Source organism: Anas acuta, chromosome 3 (genome assembly GCF_963932015.1).
Source record: "Anas acuta chromosome 3, bAnaAcu1.1, whole genome shotgun sequence".
Lineage (NCBI taxonomy): Eukaryota > Metazoa > Chordata > Aves > Anseriformes > Anatidae > Anas > Anas acuta.
This window is the reverse complement of record NC_088981.1, coordinates 45,292,743-45,312,564: the sequence shown is the minus strand read 5'-3', so window position 1 is coordinate 45,312,564 and position 19,822 is coordinate 45,292,743. Positions and strand designations below refer to the sequence as shown.

Sequence of the window (19,822 nt, the reverse complement as noted above, 5' to 3'; positions counted from 1 at the left end):
AGCTAAAATGGTAAGTGCTTCCATTTCTAGTGTAAATTAGGCTCACCGTTCTGCAAGTTCCAAAGTCTTACTTAGTTAATCCATAGAAAGAGTTTAACACTGAATTGAGTCCTCCCTCTTTCTCTGTCTTTCCTTCCTATTCTTAATTGCAAATGACACATCATGTTGAAGAAGACCTTTGGGATTAAGCAAAGCCTTGGACTTAAGACAAAAAAAATTGTTTCTTCATAGCTTAGCTTGTTGTCATATAAGTAGGCATTTTTACTTATTTATTTTTTCAGCAAATGGTTTATATATATAGTATACATACATATACGCTTACATAAACACTCAACAATTAATTACATTAGGAAACAGATCTTCGTTGTGGGCAACAAAAACAAACCGAAAATTAAAACATTATTTGCTGGTTAACAAATGAAAGCTTGCAACTATGAACTGCTTTATATCTAATAGTTAGTAAGGAATATTTCTCACAAAATCACTATGGGGTAACCATAGATGGGATCCCATCTGCCCTTAGCAGAAATTGGGAAGCAGACATTTTAAGCCTTTGAATGTTCTTACCGGTAAGCAGCAGTAGTATGCTCACCTCCCTAGTGGATAGGTCAGAAAGAAGGAGTCTAACTTCATAAACAGTGTTGCTCATTAATGCTCACTTGTGCTCATTAGTTTGGGTCCAGAGCTATAAACTTCTTATATATAGGAATCCAGCAAAAGACAAAGTGCTATTAAAATGACAGAAGAGATTTGGTTTTGCTTATCTGCTTTTACAACACAATTTATATACAAACAGTGGTACCAGTGTAAATGAACTCAGAGAAAGGACATGACATTTTTATTATTGCTCTAGGTGATTAGATGGCATTAAAAATTACCTTTCCATATGAACCTTGTCCTAATACTTTCAGTAGCTCAAACTGAGAAGGATCTGCTTTTTCAAAACCTTCCTTCACATGATGACTGATGTCTATTTCCTTCACTATACCTTCCTCCTGCAAAAGAAAGAAAGAAAGAAAGAATGATAAAAAATAAAATAAAAATAAAAATCCCCAAATCAGAACTTTTATCCTAAGGAAACATTTTGTTTATTGAAATCACATCTTCTCTGACACTACAATCATATATGAAATCTTGAAAAATCGAACCAAATGCTTGTCCAAACATTCCATGTGCCAGGAGAGGGTCATGGGTCAGATATCAGGACATCTAGGCCTGTTCCTTCTGTTTATTAAACCTTAAAATTATATCTAAATAAAGATATAGCAAATTGAAACAGAAACACACTGTAGAGATTTATGCTCATCACAGACCTTGCTAACAGTGACATGTACCCCCATCAATACTGCATAGACTCCAGCACACTACTCTCCACATAATTCCTAACTCTTGCTCATAACATCATTTAAACCCACCTTAAAAAGTGAAGCTCACTTGAGTCTCAAGCAGCAATTCTTCTTATGAGTAGGCAATAAAGGAAAGGCATTGTTAAAAGTGGCTCTTCCTATTTAACTAGAAGAATGGAAAGTTACTACCAGTAACCTTCTAAATAAACAACAAAGATCTAGATGTGAAATTGAGGTGGTGGGAAGAAGAACATAAGAAATCAGCTGAACTAGGACTTTCATTTTGCAAGCTGTAACACAACATATTCGTTTGAGTTGTTTGCTTTATGTTATTATGGCATGTTCCTCTAAAAAGAGAATGACTGGGTCATGTGAGACCCAGAGGGACTACGCAGAGTTTGCAGCAACCCAGAAAATCATTGAGCTGAAAAGAAACCTGCAAAAAAATAACTTATCTTCAAGGACAAAGTAATGAGGGAAGATGCTACTTACATACTTTCTTAAGTGTACTGTACACCTGTTTTTTGTTTTGTTTTCTGTTCAAACTACTTTTCTAACTTCTGAACAAATGCAACATGGGTTTAGAGTACAATTATCTGGTTTGTTTCATTTCCCAGATCTAAGTGAATTGCTCACTTAGGAATAGGCTTGAATATTTCTGCACCTACCAGAAATTATTGAAATCTCATACATGTTACTTTTAGATGGATTTTTTTTCCTCAAGAAAATATCTTGATGAAAGCTATAAATATATTTGTAAAGTTTTTTCCCCCTTCTTAAACTAAATGTGGAAAAAATAGAAATAGCATCCTAAAATGAAAATGCATTCCCAAATAATTTGGCCATTGGGCTTTGAAACACATTCACAAAACACATCATTTGGCCATGAAACACATTTATTTACTAAACAAAAATAAACATGATTTACCTCTCCCCCAAGAAAATTGTTATCACTTTCTACCAGCTGTAATAACGCTTCCAATGCATGGCTAGTATTACTCTAACTGCTCTGCATACTACAGCTTCATCCTTTCTCTTCCCTTCTCTGCCTCCTTACACTCATGTGCTTTGGAACAGAGACTATATCCTCTTCTTGGTTTGGAAAACTTCCTGTACTTTGTGCATGCTCCCAGAATCATGGAAAATAATAATCATCCAACAGCAATTATTTTTTTTTCTGATCCTAATTTCTCTAGTTCAAGTGATTTGCATGAAAGGAAATGCTTGAAACCAACAACCAATTTTCATAGAGAGATTTAAAGGTTTTCTAAATATATAGTTGCCAGGATGCTCTTGTTTTTCTGGTTTTAATTACTGTGGGAGACAGAGTATTTTTTTGATTAAAAAAAAATATGATTGTTTCATTTTTTTTTCTTGTACAAGAGAAACAATAGTGAACTAAAACAGATTCGATAACACTGTATTAGGTCTGTTTCTTAAGGAAACCAGGTATTAGAAACATGGTGTAATCAAAGCCTCTATCAAGTTCTGAAGTGAGGAACTTTCATACTGAGGGATGTGCATTTTACATAAACTGCCTGCACCCAAGAGACTTGCACTCTGTTAAGAACATTATTTTGAGCTAAGCCTGCCCTGCCACACTACAGTTTTGGTAAAATATCTGGACTGCCTGGATCACTAGCCATTGTACTCATAAAGGCTAAAAATGACTCCCTGTATAGTCAGGCTTCTGCCCGGATTCATCACTTTTTACTCTGTATGCTTGGGAGTTTACTCTCCATTGACCAAAAACAGAATCTGGGAGGATTGGCTTTCACAGGCCAACCTCTGCATGTGTACAACCCCCTGAAAATGATCATATTATGAAAAAAATTAAAGATTTTTTTCCCGAGTTAGTGTAGCTTGAGTACACTTGGTCATCATTTCAGGATTTTGCCCATCTCAGCCCAGAAGCACAGCACAGCAAGGGTCGTCAGTCAGAACCAGAAGAAGTAATAGGTGGATCTAAATTTCACAATATATTTAGGACACAAAGCTCTACCAAAAACAAACAAACAAACAAACAAACAAAAACATTTTTATGTACACTGTCTTCCTCAGATTTACTTTTCCTCTGAGGTAAAATTTTGATCTCAACAACCGTGGATGAGATCTACCACCTGAGGGAAACATTAATAACCTGTTTAATTCTGGAAGGCTGCATTTCCACCTGAACCATGGAGATATTTCAGCTACATTTACAGGTTTAAATGATGAGTCACCAAAGTCACAGGCCTTCAACCATAAGCATATTTCTCATTGTACTATTAAATTGAATATAAATTCTTTAGTTTGATGCATTTTGTTACAGGATTATATTGGGAGTATTAACGTGATGACAATTCAGCTTCCTTGAAAGTTGCTCAAAACATTCTAGCATGATTATTTCATAACTTGCAATAAAAACAATACTTTAATTTCATGTACATTTAATTAAAACTCAAAAATATTACTAAACAGAACAGGGCTAAATACAATCTTAACAGTGTTTTATCAGAGAAGCTCTGATTTTAAAGATTGGAAAAAGGCTGTTGATTACATGACTTAGCAGAAATACAGAAACGCTGGTTAGAAGGAACTTTTGGAGGTAATCAAGTCCAACACTCCTGCTCAGACTATCACTAACACTTGATCAAGCCAGCTGGTTTTTGTCCACTGGAGCTCTCAGTGCCTCAAACAATGAGGCCTGGGCCACTTCCTCTGAAAGGTTATTCTTCTTCGATTTGCCTGGCTCAGAAATGCCCACAGTCATGTCAAGCTGCCTGCTCCACAGGGTCTTAGGAGGAAACTGGATATTTTTCTAGGAAGGCAGGATTTCCTGTGGTCTCCTCACTAGGAAGGGGCAACAAAGCAGCACTGAAGAAAAGCATGCCAGACTGCTCCTTTTGTCACCAATCATTACTACAGTGGCATTACTTGTGAGCTGCCCAGGGGACAGCTGGTATTTTAGCTGGTACGACAAACCCGCCTCCCACTGAAGCAAAAAGCAAAACTTTCACTACTTGAGATCCAACATGGGCACAGTCACTTTAAGGAAATATATTCCAGTGCACTGTGTTTCTGGCTCTCTGACATTGGGATGAGGTATTTTAAGTTCAAGCAGTTACAGACTCCCACAGTGAAACAGCCAAGGCTAAAAAACTTCCATTTTCCCACAACATCCAAAGACTTACAGGTGGTGAATGCCTTTACCTCTGCCCAGAATCAATGGAGGAGCTGGTGGTCCTTATCACACTGTTATGCATTTCCTTTAAGAGACCACCAACACCAGGCATTCCTATTTTCATAGAAGCATCAGCATGAGGGTTGTCCTGCTAGATCTGCTCAGGAAATGTAACTTGCTGGAACTATGTAGAGGGGAAGGAAAAAAGTGAATTGGAAATGCAAGACGAAGCACTGGTCTTAGAAATGCTCTTAGCTGAGCGTCCACGTGGCATGCAAACATACTTCTGAAAGAGTCACAGCAATCTAAATTAGTTCTAGTTCTGGAAGGGAATCTGTTCCCAAAGAGATGCTAAAAGGACTTTTGTTTCTTGGTGTGATTAGCATTCAGATAGACAGGTATGATCTTAACAAGTAGGACACAAGGTATAAAGGCACCTGCAGGTACCCTAATTAGTCAACCAATGCTAAGCTTATTCCTGAGCTGTTCAATTTCTTTGAGTAGACTTCCATAACATAAGTAGTTGCTAGAAAATTGTCACTGATATTTGTCTAGAGTTATTCAAATAGCTTGTTTTCTCTTTTTTTTTTTTTTTTTTTTCTTCTCTTGTCTAGAAACCACTGCTGCAAGTAAAGTTCACTGAAGAAGAATCCAAGGGTTATCAGTGCCAGACCTTTAGTTACCTTTGCATGGATTTTGATATTCTTATCACTCTTCCCAGGGAATAAAAAAATAATAATAAAAACAAAACAACAGCAACAAAAAACAGTATTGTTTCCCTTTTAATATTCTTACTTGGATTTTCCCCTACCGTTCCAAAGATAGAATGTGGGATAACTTTTTTCAGGTACAGAATGAAAATCCAGACTATCAGAGCACAAAGTACTGTGGTCAGATCACAGAATGGCAGAGGTCGGAAGGGACCTCCAAAGATCTCTCTGCTGTTTTTGTGCTCAGTTATATTTTTCCATTGGTCCATTAATTGTAACTTATTTGCATTTGGAACTTGTATTACAACAACCAAACAGAGGCAGGATATTCACACTGGAAATGAAGTCTGGACTCCTGTGCACAATGAAGAAGTTATTTCAGTGGAGAGAAATTCACTCTGGGGAAAAAAAAAAGAAAAAAAAAAAAAACAAAAACAAGAAAAAACAACAAAGAAAAACAACTCACACAAGCCAATTTCCAAAATGGTTTTGATCAGTGAGTCAAAACCGAATGTTCCATAGTTTGGTCTTGCAACAGCTGTGCACAGCAGCCCAGGCTCTTGTTCCCTGCTGACTTGTCCCGACACTGCATTAGCAGGAATGTTTGACTTGATGAGGCTTAATCTTTTGTAAACTTCTGTAAATATTTATGTTTGCACAAAAAGCATCATCCTGAGACAAAAGTGAGATGGATGTTCTTCGTGGCTCCAAGAAAGCACACAGTAGAGCAGCACAGATGATGAGAGGGAGGGCAATGACTGCAATACATGATGGAATAGGAACGGAGAGTGATTCCCTTTGATAATACAAGACAGACCTAATCAGAGCCTGGTTATACACTGCATTATTCACTTCAGAGCCCATCCTCCATTTGGTAGAAATTTTGACAAAATAATAACCCAGAATTGGAGTGGAAGTGCCTTTTTGATCTCCTTTTCTTTGAGACATAGGAGACCAGAGCCTCTCTTCTTGCTTTCTTGAGACTGCAGACAACATAGCCGTGTCTACTTCAGTGGTTCCCATAGGCATCAAGGACAGAGCAAGAGGCAAACTGCTCCCTCTAGCACTGCTCTCAGCTCACTTCTAAAATTTCTTCATGGAGATCTTGGAGAATGAGATTCACTAGTGCTCCATGTCTGTCAGGGAGCAACCACAGAGAACTCTTCCAACTGCCAGAATATCTCCTGACTCACTGTCACGTGTCTGAGCAGGACCGGGAAGTGCAGGCACATAGCACTGGGATACAAAAAGGCTTGTGGAAGTATAGGCCTTCCAGGAGAGTTGCTAATTTCAGCTATACAACCGCTTACCTTGGCTGCTCAATGGCCTTGCAGCAACCCTCCCACAGGTTTCTGAAGGAGAGGAGCTAAGGTCATCCTCAAACCCAGAGACCACCTTAATTATGCACCATATATTTCTACACAAGCAAAACCTTTCTGTCCCAAGACTTCCTGAAGTGGTGTGAAACAGCTGGAAATAGTGTCATTCCAGAAGGAGCTGCTTTTAGCAATGGACAATCTTATGCATTTGTATCACATAGGAGTGAAGATGTGGTGCTAATGCAAGATAATTATTGTTTTTCAAAACCAGTAAGACAGGATTATGATTTATTATCTTTGCCTGCCCACGTCAACTACTTGTACAAGATCAAAACTGTCACATAGAGATGGCTGTAGAAAAGGGCAATTTTCTGATAGAAATATGTGCAATTTGATATACATGTTCTTCAGTCTTCAGGTCTGTTGACTTTGCATGCTTTAGGACCTGAAGTCAATGAAGAAATGAATGAAAATATGGCAAGAGGAAATCATAATAATGCTAAAGAGAAATTATTTCCATTCCAGAGAATCATTATGAGTCTATAGCATGTGCTCCAGATATGGACTTTATTTTGTTACCCGTCTTACCATTTGGCAGGTTACCACCTAATATAAAACCAAATCACAACTATTTAATGTCCAAATATCACAGGCAACACAGCATTCCAAAATACTATGGTTCTTTAGGAAAGTACATTTTAAACTCTGATGTGGGAATAGTTAGAAGAACATATGTCCAACAAAGATGAGGCCAGGTTTCCACTTTTGTTTCACAGGTTCTAATCTGGTTCAAGCCACAGGAGAGTAATTTTTGAGAAGACAAAATAGGTTATTCATAATAGTTACAGGCAAATGGGTACAGGAAATGAATTGTTGGCCTGTGTTCAGTTCTTTGAGGACAAGTACTCATGTTTAAAAAAAAAAATAGCATTGGAGTATTTTCATTAGCCTCCTCTCAAGCCTGTCTCCAGCAGCTGAAGTAAAAATTTTGAAAAAGAAATCTTACTTTTTAAAAGGTTTGTAATCCAAGTTCTGGCTTCTGTTGTGGTCTGCTTAGATGTAAAATAAGCAATGTTGTAAAAGGGTCCGTTTGTTTTACCTTCTACTGTCAAATTAACAATTGCTTTAGCAACAATGTCTTGCTTTTATTAAGTACTTAGAGAAGTATGTTGAACTCCCTGTGAATTCAGTGGACTTTGTGCCAAGTCTGTGTTTGGACATAAGGTTACCTACCTTCTCAAAAGTCATCTGGAGTTAAATAATGCACAATAGTTATTAGAGAGGTTGGGATTCTTTCAGAGACCTCTCACAAATTTGAACAGAAAGAGTTATCTTTCAAATGGAATTTCACCAAGCAAGTCAAAATCTAGTGGAATACAAAAACCTTAGAGAAATTTCAATGGAGTGCAACACTATCAGTCCCTACTAAATTCAGTAGACATTTTTCCAAAGAGAACATCTATTACACTCCCTTTAGCATCTCTCCAACTCTTTTTGTCCTGCCTTTTTTTTTTTTCTCCCTCCTTTCTTGCTAATAAATTTTGTTACATTTGAGGTTCATCTGAAATAACACAAACTAAAAGTAAAGAAAGATTTCCAGGAGAATCACAGATATCAAAGACAGAAGCTACAATCTGTTGGATGAATTGGTGAAGGCTATGAGTTGGAGGTTTAAGTATCTGAGTGATTTGGGTTCAGTCTTTTGTGCTACTTGACACTTCCTCTGTATCTTTGGTTAATCAATTAGAGTTGGACTTCGCTAAATAAATGCACGTATTTATGGCATATATACCTGAAAAATAGGAACAGTTGTTTTCTGTTACCTCTTGGTAACACTGTGAGAATTAACACAGAAAAAAATGTGAAATTATCCCATACTGTGGTAAGGGATAGAAAAACCATCTGAAATGCATCCAGTAATATGTGATATTGGGCAGACTCTAAATGGATTCTCCTTTAGCACAGATTTAGACACTTTAGGATTGAAGACAGTAGCTGTTTATCTGTGACTTTACAGAGTCACTTCCTGATTAGGACAAGTATGTACAAGACAACAACTGCGAAGTTGCACAGGAAGAACCATCTTCATATTCAAAATGCAAGTATACACGAAGTAGAGAAAGACACCAATTTTCAGTCCAACTTCCAACTCTCAACTCAAACCATTAGCCAGCATAAGACTAATCTTGCATTGATTTTGATGCAACCTGCAAATGTTTATGTGGAGTGGTGAGTAGGAGGAGATCATTTAAAAAACAAAAAAACAAACTATTAAAGCAAGGGGTTAAAAAAGGCAGAACAAAAGCAGAACCATCTGGTCAAAAAAAAAAAAAATACAAACAGTTGGCCAGACTTACTCATACAGCAGCTCTCTACAAATACCCAAATACATTTGTGAACTTTAAGAGAAACAGTCTCAAAATGAGTCATACTATTAAAGGACAAAGAACTCAGCTATATTGCTCTGAGCTACAATAAATAAGAGCAAGAACATTTTCATCAACACCCTACTTGGCATGGTTTACATCTGTGCCTTTTGGTCTTACACCTCAGAAGAGCTGTAAGGTCCACTACCGACTGTTTCTGCTGGTGAACAGGGAAAAGAAAAGAACTTGCTCCTCATTCACCAAGGACCAAATAGTAATTAAGATTGGATCCAGTGCCTAGAAAGAACTCTTATTACTTCTATAACGATAAGTATTCTTATTTCCTTAGGCTGATGTTTCATGACACTAAATAGAGTTATGAAGACTACATGCAATAGTAACGGACAGACAATATGCATTATGATACTTGAAAAAAAACACACACAAAACAAACAAACAAACAAAAAAAAAAACTCATTTTATACAGAAGAAGCTGGAATACCAAAAGACTTTCAAAATTTTTTTCCCTCCACTATAGCTAAAGTTCTGTTTCCAGGTCAGTAACATGCCATGCACTCCATGCTCTGGTCTGAACCCCTTGGAGACTCCTTATGAGTGGTTTGGGTGGCTCTTGCTGGGGATGTTCCAGGAGTGCCACCACCTTCCATCACCACAGCCCACTCTCCAGAGCTGCCTGGCAGCTGCTGCAGCACACCAACCCTTTCAGGTAAGCCCTGACTATCTTAATGCGATGGCCATCTTCTGTTAATGCACTGGTGTTACAGGATATGGACAGCCTCCATATACCTCTGTGTCCCAGTGTTCCTTCTCTAAACTACAGGTAAGGCCATCTTCCTTTTTCATGGCATTACTGGAGTCAAAGGGCCCTGGAAAGATTATGAAATGTTAAAGTACTGTGATATTAGGCTCAGAGAAGCAGGAAGGTGGACAAAAAGGTCTGTCTGTTCTGGATACTATTTTCAAGAAGCATAACTAGTTACTAAATGCCTCCGGTTCACTTACTGCTATACTCAGCTTCTTCAAAGACTAGAAAAGGAAAGAAAAAAAAAAGTGTCTGATGTTGTATTAGTGCATTCATTGGGAAATAAAAAATCCAGCTGCACAAGATAAAATTCTTAAGCAAAATATATTTACCACCATTTCCTCACTGTTTCTCACGTGATCCCAATAAAACACTGCTCACCATAGCAGTGTAAATGGCACTGCTGCACTGTGAGTAGAAAATACTGTAAAAAAGGCCTAGTCAGTTTGTATGGTGATTTTAAAGATCAGAATAATCTCTAATAAGTGTATTCAAGGCAATATATCAGATTTTATTTTAAACTGTAAGACAGTGGACAAAACTCTGTACAAAGAGCTAATCACATTAATAGCATTGGATTAATCAGTTCAGGAAAAAATACTAGCCTGCTGTTTAAAAATCACTTGTAGAGTTTGGTAATTATCATTTTCTTTCTGAGAGAAATATAAGCCTGATAACACATTTTGAGCCAGCCAGTAATTACATTAAGCATCAGCTAAGGATTTAACTAGCTCGTACTTCACAAACTGGAATACTGTTGCTATTAGGTTAGGAAAAAAATGTGTTGTAATGAAGTTTGTTATCTCAGTGGCATTTAATGGGCAGTCTTAATAGGGAAACAGAGTGATGTGAAGCCATTACGGAATCAAGGCAAATACAAATTAGTTTTAATGCTACTGTTCACAGCTCAGAGCTTCAGTGAAGGCACTGAAGGAGAGAGGGAGATGGAGACAGATCAGGCATAAAGAAGATGGTATTGGCAAAATGGAAATTATACAGAGAAAATACTACAAGACTTAGCAACAACATGGACAGAGGAATAATAAGAGGAAGACAGAGAGACAAGGAGGCACCTAGAAGGAAAACAATTACAGGACAAGGGAAACTGTGATTCGTGCCTGCATTGACAGAAAAGTAAATTGAGAGAAGACTGGTAGAAAGTTGTTTTGCCTTTGCAAACTATCGTAACTGTAGCATGAAACAACTTTAAATGCAAAGCTAGGCAGAGAAGGCTTTTTCCAGAGCAGAAATGAGCTGTGGGACAGTTCAGATAATGACCAAGGAAGCTAATTATATGCAGGCATATGAAGGAGGAAGAGGAAGTGGCTGAGGAAGGGCAACAGAGTAGTGTGAATGGAGACGCTACAACAGCTTGTAAAGGTGGGATCCCTGGGACCAGCGTAACTGTGCCTGCAGCCTAGATGGTTTCCATGGGACATGAGAAAGTATATTGCTCTCCCCTTTTTGCTGTGCTTTTATTTCCCATTTCCAGGAACAAGGGCACAGATGACAACTGGAGATATAGAAGCCTACTGCACAGGGCTCTCCCACCTACAGGCAACCTGGCAGGGCCACACTGCTTCATGCAAAAACAGCCCTGTAGAGGAGACGTGGTGTTTTGGAAAGGCAGGCCTCACAAGAAGCCATCAAAACCACCCGCCACATGTGACACAGGAGTTTCAGAAGGCGAGGGGCTGCAGGCTGTTGCACTGCAGAGAGGTGTGCTGGTGCTGCTTGGGTTCAGGCTACAACCACCAGTTCCAGTGCTGGCCTTGAGAGAAGGAAAGGATTATGTGTCCTTTTTATGCAGCAGCTTAATCCTAGTTGAATACTGACCCATTCACCTGGGTGGATGAGAGTGCAGACGTACATCATAGAATGATCCCTGCAAGAGCTATAACTTTCTGGATGGGGACGCTGCTGGTAGTAGCCCTGCTACACCCAGCACTGCTCCTAGAAGAAAAGGCAACACAAAGTACCGTATGGCACCTCAGCTCATGGGTTCCAGTTTCATGCACAAACATTTATCAAGAGATACTAGATCTGTAACTCACAATTTAAGCAAATTTATATCTTCACATGCGCACTTTTATTACATCCATGGGTGAAACCCAGGTCATCTTTGTGGAAGTATGTATTTCAGTGCCTTAGATTTCCACCTAAGGACTTTTACCACACACAAGTATCTCTCTAACCACATTTTCAGCAGTCTACTGGATATCTGGCCCAGGGAAATTGCATTTTGAAGTTTTGTGAAATACTAAGAAGCATCTAGCACAGCTTAAAGATTTATACGGTAGATCTCTAAGGAATGGGTTTTTAACTGATTAGCACAGATTGCCTCTTCTGTGAAGGCAAAAACTGTTTACCACACATGTTATACAGTGCTAAACAAATGCATATATTAGGTATATACACCACACTGAAATGATGTGTATTTTAGGGATTAGAATAAACAATGCGGAAAATCCATCTGGACATAAAGAAACACCTTTGCCACACTGTTTGGAAGACTCTCATTTCAGAAAGGTCAAACTGTTGCACGTCTGTCTTTTTGCAGAGGTTTCCACAATACGATGCTTTCCTATAACAAAAGTGTGTGTGTGGGGGGGGGGGGGGGGGGTTGTTGGTTCTCAGCTTATTCATTACAGCTTCATGGTTGCAAAAATTGAAAGCTTTTTATATACCATCGCAATGCTAAATTCCTAACACCATCAGATAAAAATATTGAATTTTAACTATTATTTACAAAACAACTACATATGTGTGTGTGGGGGGGGGGAGGCGAAGGGGAGGGGCAGACCAGGGAGGAGAAGAAGCCATTAGATGAATATGCTCAAATAAAGAAATGGATGAACAGCTTGGCCAAGGCTGATGCAGAGTCTGGAAGGATTTTCAGGGTCAGATTCATCTAAACTTGTCTGTACCTTTTGCAAAGCCAGAAGAGAAATGGGTACCTTTAGGCTTTGATTTGTATCAGACAAAACTGCTGACTATAAAAGAAATCTAGGCTGACTAGTTCACATACAGATTAATTCTCGCTTTTTGAGTGCCTCAGTGACTCCTTCAGCTTCAGCTGGAGCATATGCACTTTTAAAAAAGTGTATGATGTGTTATCATCATCCATCCCACCTTTTTTACTATAGATTTTTTTACAGTCTCCAGCAGACCATGGGAGATGCTCCCATCATCTCATCTTTCTGACCTGCCCTGTACAGGTATACCTGTACCAGTCATGGTAACACCTTTCTACAGGGAGATTCTTATCCTGCCCAATGACTGCAATGATCTGCCAACACAAGTCAGTGAAATCATGGCACATTGGTGCTCTTGGGCTTGAAACTGGAAGCAAAACCATCACACTGTGGCAAACATCAGGCCAAGCCTTCAAAGTGGGGGAAGCTCCAACAAATACAAGAAAACCCTATTTTCTTCTTCATTCAAAAGTTTCTTAATTCAAAATGCATTTTATTCTTCAGCACAGTACTGACTGTATTTTTCCCATTAGTTCCACTGACATCAGTCATAAGACTTGCAAGACAACTTAAAACTGAGCCCAATCGTAGTGCACTATGTTAGGTGCCTGCAGAGCGTGAGACGTGGCTTTCAGCTATCCCGCAGGCTTCTTACTCTGTTTCAGCCATGTAAAGAGACCTTTACATCAAGTGCTCTCAGTTCCTGTCTTCAACTACTTTATTCACAAAAGCCCTATTGAAAGTGAAGGTACATGATGACGGAAGCAGGCAGTGGAAAGAAGCTCTTTTTGTTTAATCCATTTCTGCGTATAATCCTCCAGTGTTTTGAAGCATTGAGGATAACAGTTTTAGAGTAAATTCACTGCTCTAGCCTCCATTCTACAAGTATTTTTTCTACGTATATGCAAACATGCAGAAGGTCAAACTGAGATTAACAAGATCCTGCTAGGTATTTTTCATTGATCTGTGAATATTTCAGTGTTTTCCTGTTCTGGCTGAAATGTGTTATGACAAACCCAAATGGCATCGTAACAAAAAAAAGGGTTTGTAATAAAATAAAATATGATCCAAATGGCTGTACTGAAAATAACAAATGACCTAGACTCATACACATCTTCAGGGTAAATCATGACACAAGGAGATTTCCTGTGAAACTCAATGGTTCTGTGTTACAAGCAGCAAACCCAAAGCCCTGATCTGCTCAGGACTGCCAACCTCAGCATATACATGGGACACTCTTCTTCAGGCCCATCGAAGCTATCCAGTCCCAATGCATAAGACTCTGCAGTACCCTTTTCTGCACAGTGTAGAGTTAATGGACAAGGTGAAGAGAGGAGACTAACTCATATCTACTGTTCTACCAAGCAGATGGATTCGCTCGTAGATGATTACAAAACTATACCTACAAAAGGAATAGAACACAAATGAAGATACTACTCTCTTTGAGCCAGCAGCAGAATAAGGCATATTGCAACCTCATGGCTTCTCTCATGAGCATATCCCCAGCCAGCTAGGAGAACTAAAGGCTGCAATACAGAAGATTGGGCAAGAATGTTCCTGTGCTCAGGGCAGTCACAAAGCCTTTGGGGACCTGTGGAACAGTCTAACCTTCCATTCAGTCTAACCTTCCATTCAGAGCATAGACTAAAGGCATTCTTTTTATTCCATTTTTAACTCATATTTCATATAAAGCTCCAGTTAGTAACCAACAAGCACAAATGAACAGAAACAAACAAAACCCAAACCAAATCAAACCCAACAACCCCACCCTCCAAAAACAAACAAACAAACAAACAAAAAGAAAACGCAAACAAAAACCCAACAAAACAGCCCTTCATGTATACATAATCTCTTTATTTTTATTTTATTTATTTTTTTTTTTTTTAAGTCAAGCTAATGAAGGAAAAATGCTTTTTGATGCTCTCAGTGGTGAAGAATATCACATTGATAGTCTAAATCACTGTCTGGCTCCATCAGGGTGAGATGCCAGCAAAAGCTACAATGGAACTGGACAATATTCTGAAGACACTAAGAAACTGGTGCAACATTATCATAACCAGCTTTTTTTTTGTTTTTCTTTTCTCCCCACATTAAAAATTGTACTTGACACAAAAATTGTACTTGCCCACCAGTACTCAGTAATCCTGCGTCATACACAGGACACCAAGCAATATCTACCTGTGTTTCTTTATAGATAAGGCATTTATTTTGCTCCTTAGTGAATCCTAGACAATTACACATGAACTAGAGTATCGCATTTATACTGGGTCTTATTTTTATAACCCAAGTCAACCTACTGTATCTGTACCACTTGCTACTATATCAAGGTTTTATGAATAATACCTTTAAGACAACTGAATGGGTAAGAGAAATAATTCACTCAGTAACAAGAGGAAGCTGAAATTAATATTTTGGGCAAAGGACAACTAGACAATACCATCAGAGAACAAGTGAAAGCCAAAAAGGAAAGCTGAAACTATACAAAAGTTTTACTTCAAAGAAATGCATAATCAAACACACAAGTCCACTGCTTGCTTGTTTTCCCCATTTGTCCTGTCATAAACAATGAGCAATGTCACAGTTTTTCCAAGAAGCCATGGGAGGTAAAATTTCTGTAATTTAAGACAATACTTTAAGGAAAAAAAAAAAAAAATCTTTAATGTAAAACACTGTGAAAAACTTATTATAAATTTGTCACAAATTTTGCATTGTTTGTATTTCTAAAGTTATTTGCATTTAAAATATCATTCTTTTTTTATTACTAACTACACAGCAGGGATCTGCTGTGCCTGAGCAGAGCTTCAGTTTACTTTGCTAAATGCTGAGAGTTTTCTCAAAACACATTATTTTGGGGCTGCTTTTTTTTTTCCCTGATTGTTTTTCAATATTCAAAATGTTTCTTTATGCACAAAACCTGAATAAGTGGACATCTGCTATCACTGAACTTTATCCAGGCTGTATATCATACACTTTTTGTGCAGGGCAATATCAAAACTTTTAATCCTCATAAAATTCCTTATGCTTGTGAAGATGCATATGGATGTCATCAGTGAGTTTGAATTAAGCTGTTACTGGATCCATGTGAAACCAACATAAGAATTATGGCCCTGCACAGTTGTAATATCTAAACTTCTGGTTATATGAAGTATAAGTAAAGCTGAGTGACATATAATACTGCTGAGTAAATACTCTTCATTTAGAAGTAAGAGTAAAGGGAAGTAAAAATTCACAACAGATTCTAATAACTTCTCTTTCTATAACTGCTCTTATGCCAACAAGCAGGAACTGTATGTTTTAAGGATGCTGAAGGCTGATTAGGTGTGTTTGGAACTGAAAATCCTGGAACTGCATAGCATAGAAGAGCAGTCTAAGCCATTTTTATCACAGTGAAGGATACTGAAAATAGAGGCATCCTTTCATACATGGTCTGTCAATTGACCAAGTCTGATGTATACCAGACGTGATAGTATTACAGGAAACACAGCATTATTTCCAGTCTTTAATAAGAAAAATATGTATTATTTAAGTATACACATACATACTGTGTTTTAACTGGAGCAAAATCAGAAGGAAATTACTATTTTGTTTGTTTGTTTTGAATGAAAGATTAGCTAAATACTTAAGGAATCCATCACATACTAAACAGTGTCTATCAGCTAGGCTTGATACTGAACACCTCTCCCTCGATAGTCTCCAAAGAAAGGCACATAGTCCCTTGCCATATTCTCCATCAACAAACAAGCAAACCAGATTCTTCCTACCCTACCTATAAACTCCCCCTCTTCCTTTCTACCTATACTAATCAGATGATTATGTGAGACTGGAGAGACATGCACAAAATCTAAATTATCTTACAGATAATGTAAGAAGCAATAGGCTTAATCACAGCACGAAAGATTCAGATTAGCCATCAGAGAAGTTATTCCATGGCAAAGGCAGAGAAACATCAGAACAGATACCAGCTAAACAGCATGTCACCAGTTCATATCTTACCTCCCTTCAACTGTCTCTTTCATCTTTCACCTTGATATTACGCTGTTTGCCAGCTGCCCTGTGTGCACTCAGCTGTAAATGTAACAAGTACTCTTAACAAATGATGGCTATTATGAGATACATAGCAGATATTCAGGATCCACCTTATGAATATTGAGCCCAGATCTAAAAAATCATCACTTTATTAATAGGCATAGTTCTTATGCTTTTAGCTCCATTGTGGCAATGTAAGCAGATGCTTGAGAAGCAACTGATCTTGTAATAGTTTGCAGGATTGGGCCCTAAGAAAAGGCAGATACAGATGGTGAACACAAGAGGCACATTGAGTGAAAACAACTCTCACTTTCCATGGTGGCAGAATGCCAGCTGGTTGGAGTCTGTTGATGATGGTACAAGAAGAGGAGGAACTGTCATGCATATGTGCCAAATTTACTCATTTAAAAGTGAATTGGGCATCACCGTCTGTTGCAGCTAATCAACAAAATGAGATAAGTGGGGCAACAAATTATGCCCCTTTTAATCAACTAGTGCTGTCATCTTCTTTGTAAACAAGGAGAGTTTCTAAATTTGTTTTTGCTAAGTATGAAGTAGTAAAAGAAGATGGAAGCATCCTGTTAACAAATTACTGTCTCAATTCAAAGACAATCAAAAGACTTTCTACAGACTTCAGAACAGGATCAAACTCTATAAATAACATCATTCCATGAAAGAAATTCAAGGATGAAGTGTGCATTCGTTACTTGAGTTTTTAAAGTTATTCAAAGAAAAAAAAATAGATCTTGATTGTGGAAAAGCATACAAATGGTTTTAACAACAGTGTGACTACAATATGTTGGTGAAGGCATAAAGGTCTGAAGAATTAGACCTTTGTTTTACTTGCTGCTTGGATCTATCAGTCCAGACAACACATATATTGTATTATTTTACATCTCTTTGTAAAAGGGACTAGAAAGAAAACACTTGAATTGCACAAGTTTATCTCCCTCCAGTACACAAGTCTTCTCTGAAAATGATGAATACTACTGATCCTTTCCATCTTTGAAAGAAGGCACCTGGACAATGTATTCCTGATGTAAATGTCTTCAGGGGAGACTTCCTGGTGCTCCGGACCTACCATCCCAGCCAGAATAGCTCCAGCACCTCACTTATTTATATTTTGACACTCCTCAGTGTAAAAGAGATCAGTTCCAGAACACAATTCTATGCAAAGAACAACTGTAAATAAACTGGATTAAAAAATAATCCCTGGAAGTGGCCTAGGTATGTAATTAATTTTTTCCTGAAGTGATACGGGTCTGAACACACAATCAATTAAACAAACCAACAACAATAAAAATCACCCAAATATATAGAAAATGACTACAAATACCTATGTTTTATCCAGGTTTTAAAAATCCTTACACAAAATTCCATTAGATACTACAGTATTTACAAAAATCTTTCCATTACTTAGAGCTTAATCAAATCCAGTAATTCAAAGCTAATTCAGCTGAAGGCTAAATGAGAAGTTGCATGGTTCACCTGGTTTACTAAAGACTCAAAATCTTTACTAATCCAGTTAAAATAGTTTGCCAAACAAAAATACTTGACTACAGAAGGTCAATACACAACCTTTACTTATAAACACATAAGGTAATTGTTTGAGGAGCAGCAGAGCATTGCATTAGTGCTGCAGCATCCCTTCATTTTTTGCTTTCCCTCTCTGTGAAATTAAATTCTCTTCAGTTTCCACTGCCATTGCAAAACATTTCAACAATCCGAATACAGGGATTACTATACTGACCACTAATGCCAAAGCCGCCCCCAAACCACTTACTCTGAAAGATGAGTTTTGCAATATGTAGCTGCATCTATAAAGCAACAAAAAATTGATGGTTTCCTTCTGACTGCCATAGAAAGGGCTGCTTTGTACATTTCTTTCCTCAGGGAATACATTGCTATAATTTTCCATTGGAGAGTTTCTGTATTCCTGCATTGCTAAAGTGGCTGCAAAGCTGACCTAATTTAGGTCATCAAAAACTTAGGATTAGTCACATTGCCAAAACCAAACAAAGAAAAAATGTAATTGCTACAAATTTACTTGCTTATCTTAACTTTTTCTATCAGAAACTATGCAGCATTCTTCAAAATGGTAAAATTCATAAGCTGTAATGTCTACATTATTTTGTCTATAAAATATATAAAAGATTAATCTATATTTCATTTTTGTCTGTGTTGTTATTATCAAAAACAGCACATGCAATGTGGACATCATCCATTACAGGATGTCAAAATAACAGAAACATTAATGTAGTCTCAGAAAACCCTGCAAGATGGGTAAGTATTAACCTCAGATGCTGCAAGGTTAAGCTGCTTGCCTGTGGTCACATAGTGAATTTGACAGGATCAGGGATAAAACACAAATTTCCTGATTCCCCAGCCCTATCACAAGACCACAGTGATGTAATTAATTGCTAAGTTTTAATTTAATGGTCTGTGCAATTTGTATTTCTAAATCTCCAGAGTTTGTAACAACAGGTATTAGTGTTTTACTTCAGGTTCAAAAATACGAAGTACCCTAAAAGCTGTTCTCAGTTTAATGGAAATGAAATGGCCCATCTCAAAACACTGTGCTGTTAAGAGCATGCTAATGCTTATAGAACTGTATAGGAATGTTAAATACTCAACCTTCTGGTTTGATTACTCATGCCCTCAGAGCTGGCAGTCCAGTTCAGCTTGTACAGGGCTGCCTCTGATGTCTCCATGCAGCACCTCTGTCTGTAGTACAGGCATAACTTTAATACCCCCCTCTCAGGCACAACTCTACTCAGACACCACAATGAGAGGTCAGTCCCACAAGGTTTTGCAGATCTGCAGTGTACACTCACTAGGTGTGTGGACAAGTGTCTGATGCAGGAGTGGGAGTTATCTAGCCAGAACTCAAATGATATTCTAGTTTCTGAAAGATTAGGCAACAGCTCATTAGAGGAAATGTTACAGGCTTCAAATGCCTGTTCCCCAATCCCAGTTCTGCTAATAGAAGTGGGCCCAAGGCCCAACACATCGATTTGGAGGAACCCCAAACTCTCCTGCCCTGCTTCCCCCCTACACTACTTCCCCCCCTAACTACAACCATCATTTGCACTCA

At 38.0% G+C, this 19,822-nt stretch overlaps 1 protein-coding gene across 6 annotated transcripts in view; it reads right to left on the bottom strand.

The window, feature by feature from the left end:
* Positions 1-19,822, bottom strand: part of RPS6KA2 (ribosomal protein S6 kinase A2) — a 301,250-nt gene that overhangs the window by 97,122 nt on the left and 184,306 nt on the right. For 5 of the 6 annotated variants that reach the window (XM_068676930.1, XM_068676932.1, XM_068676928.1 and 2 more), the window contains one exon: positions 879-995. In XM_068676930.1, coding sequence (XP_068533031.1) covers positions 879-995 — 117 coding nt within the window. Of the gene's footprint in view, positions 1-878; positions 996-1,415; positions 1,520-19,822 lie in introns of those variants that run through there. The other variant, XM_068676933.1, reaches the window with a different exon arrangement.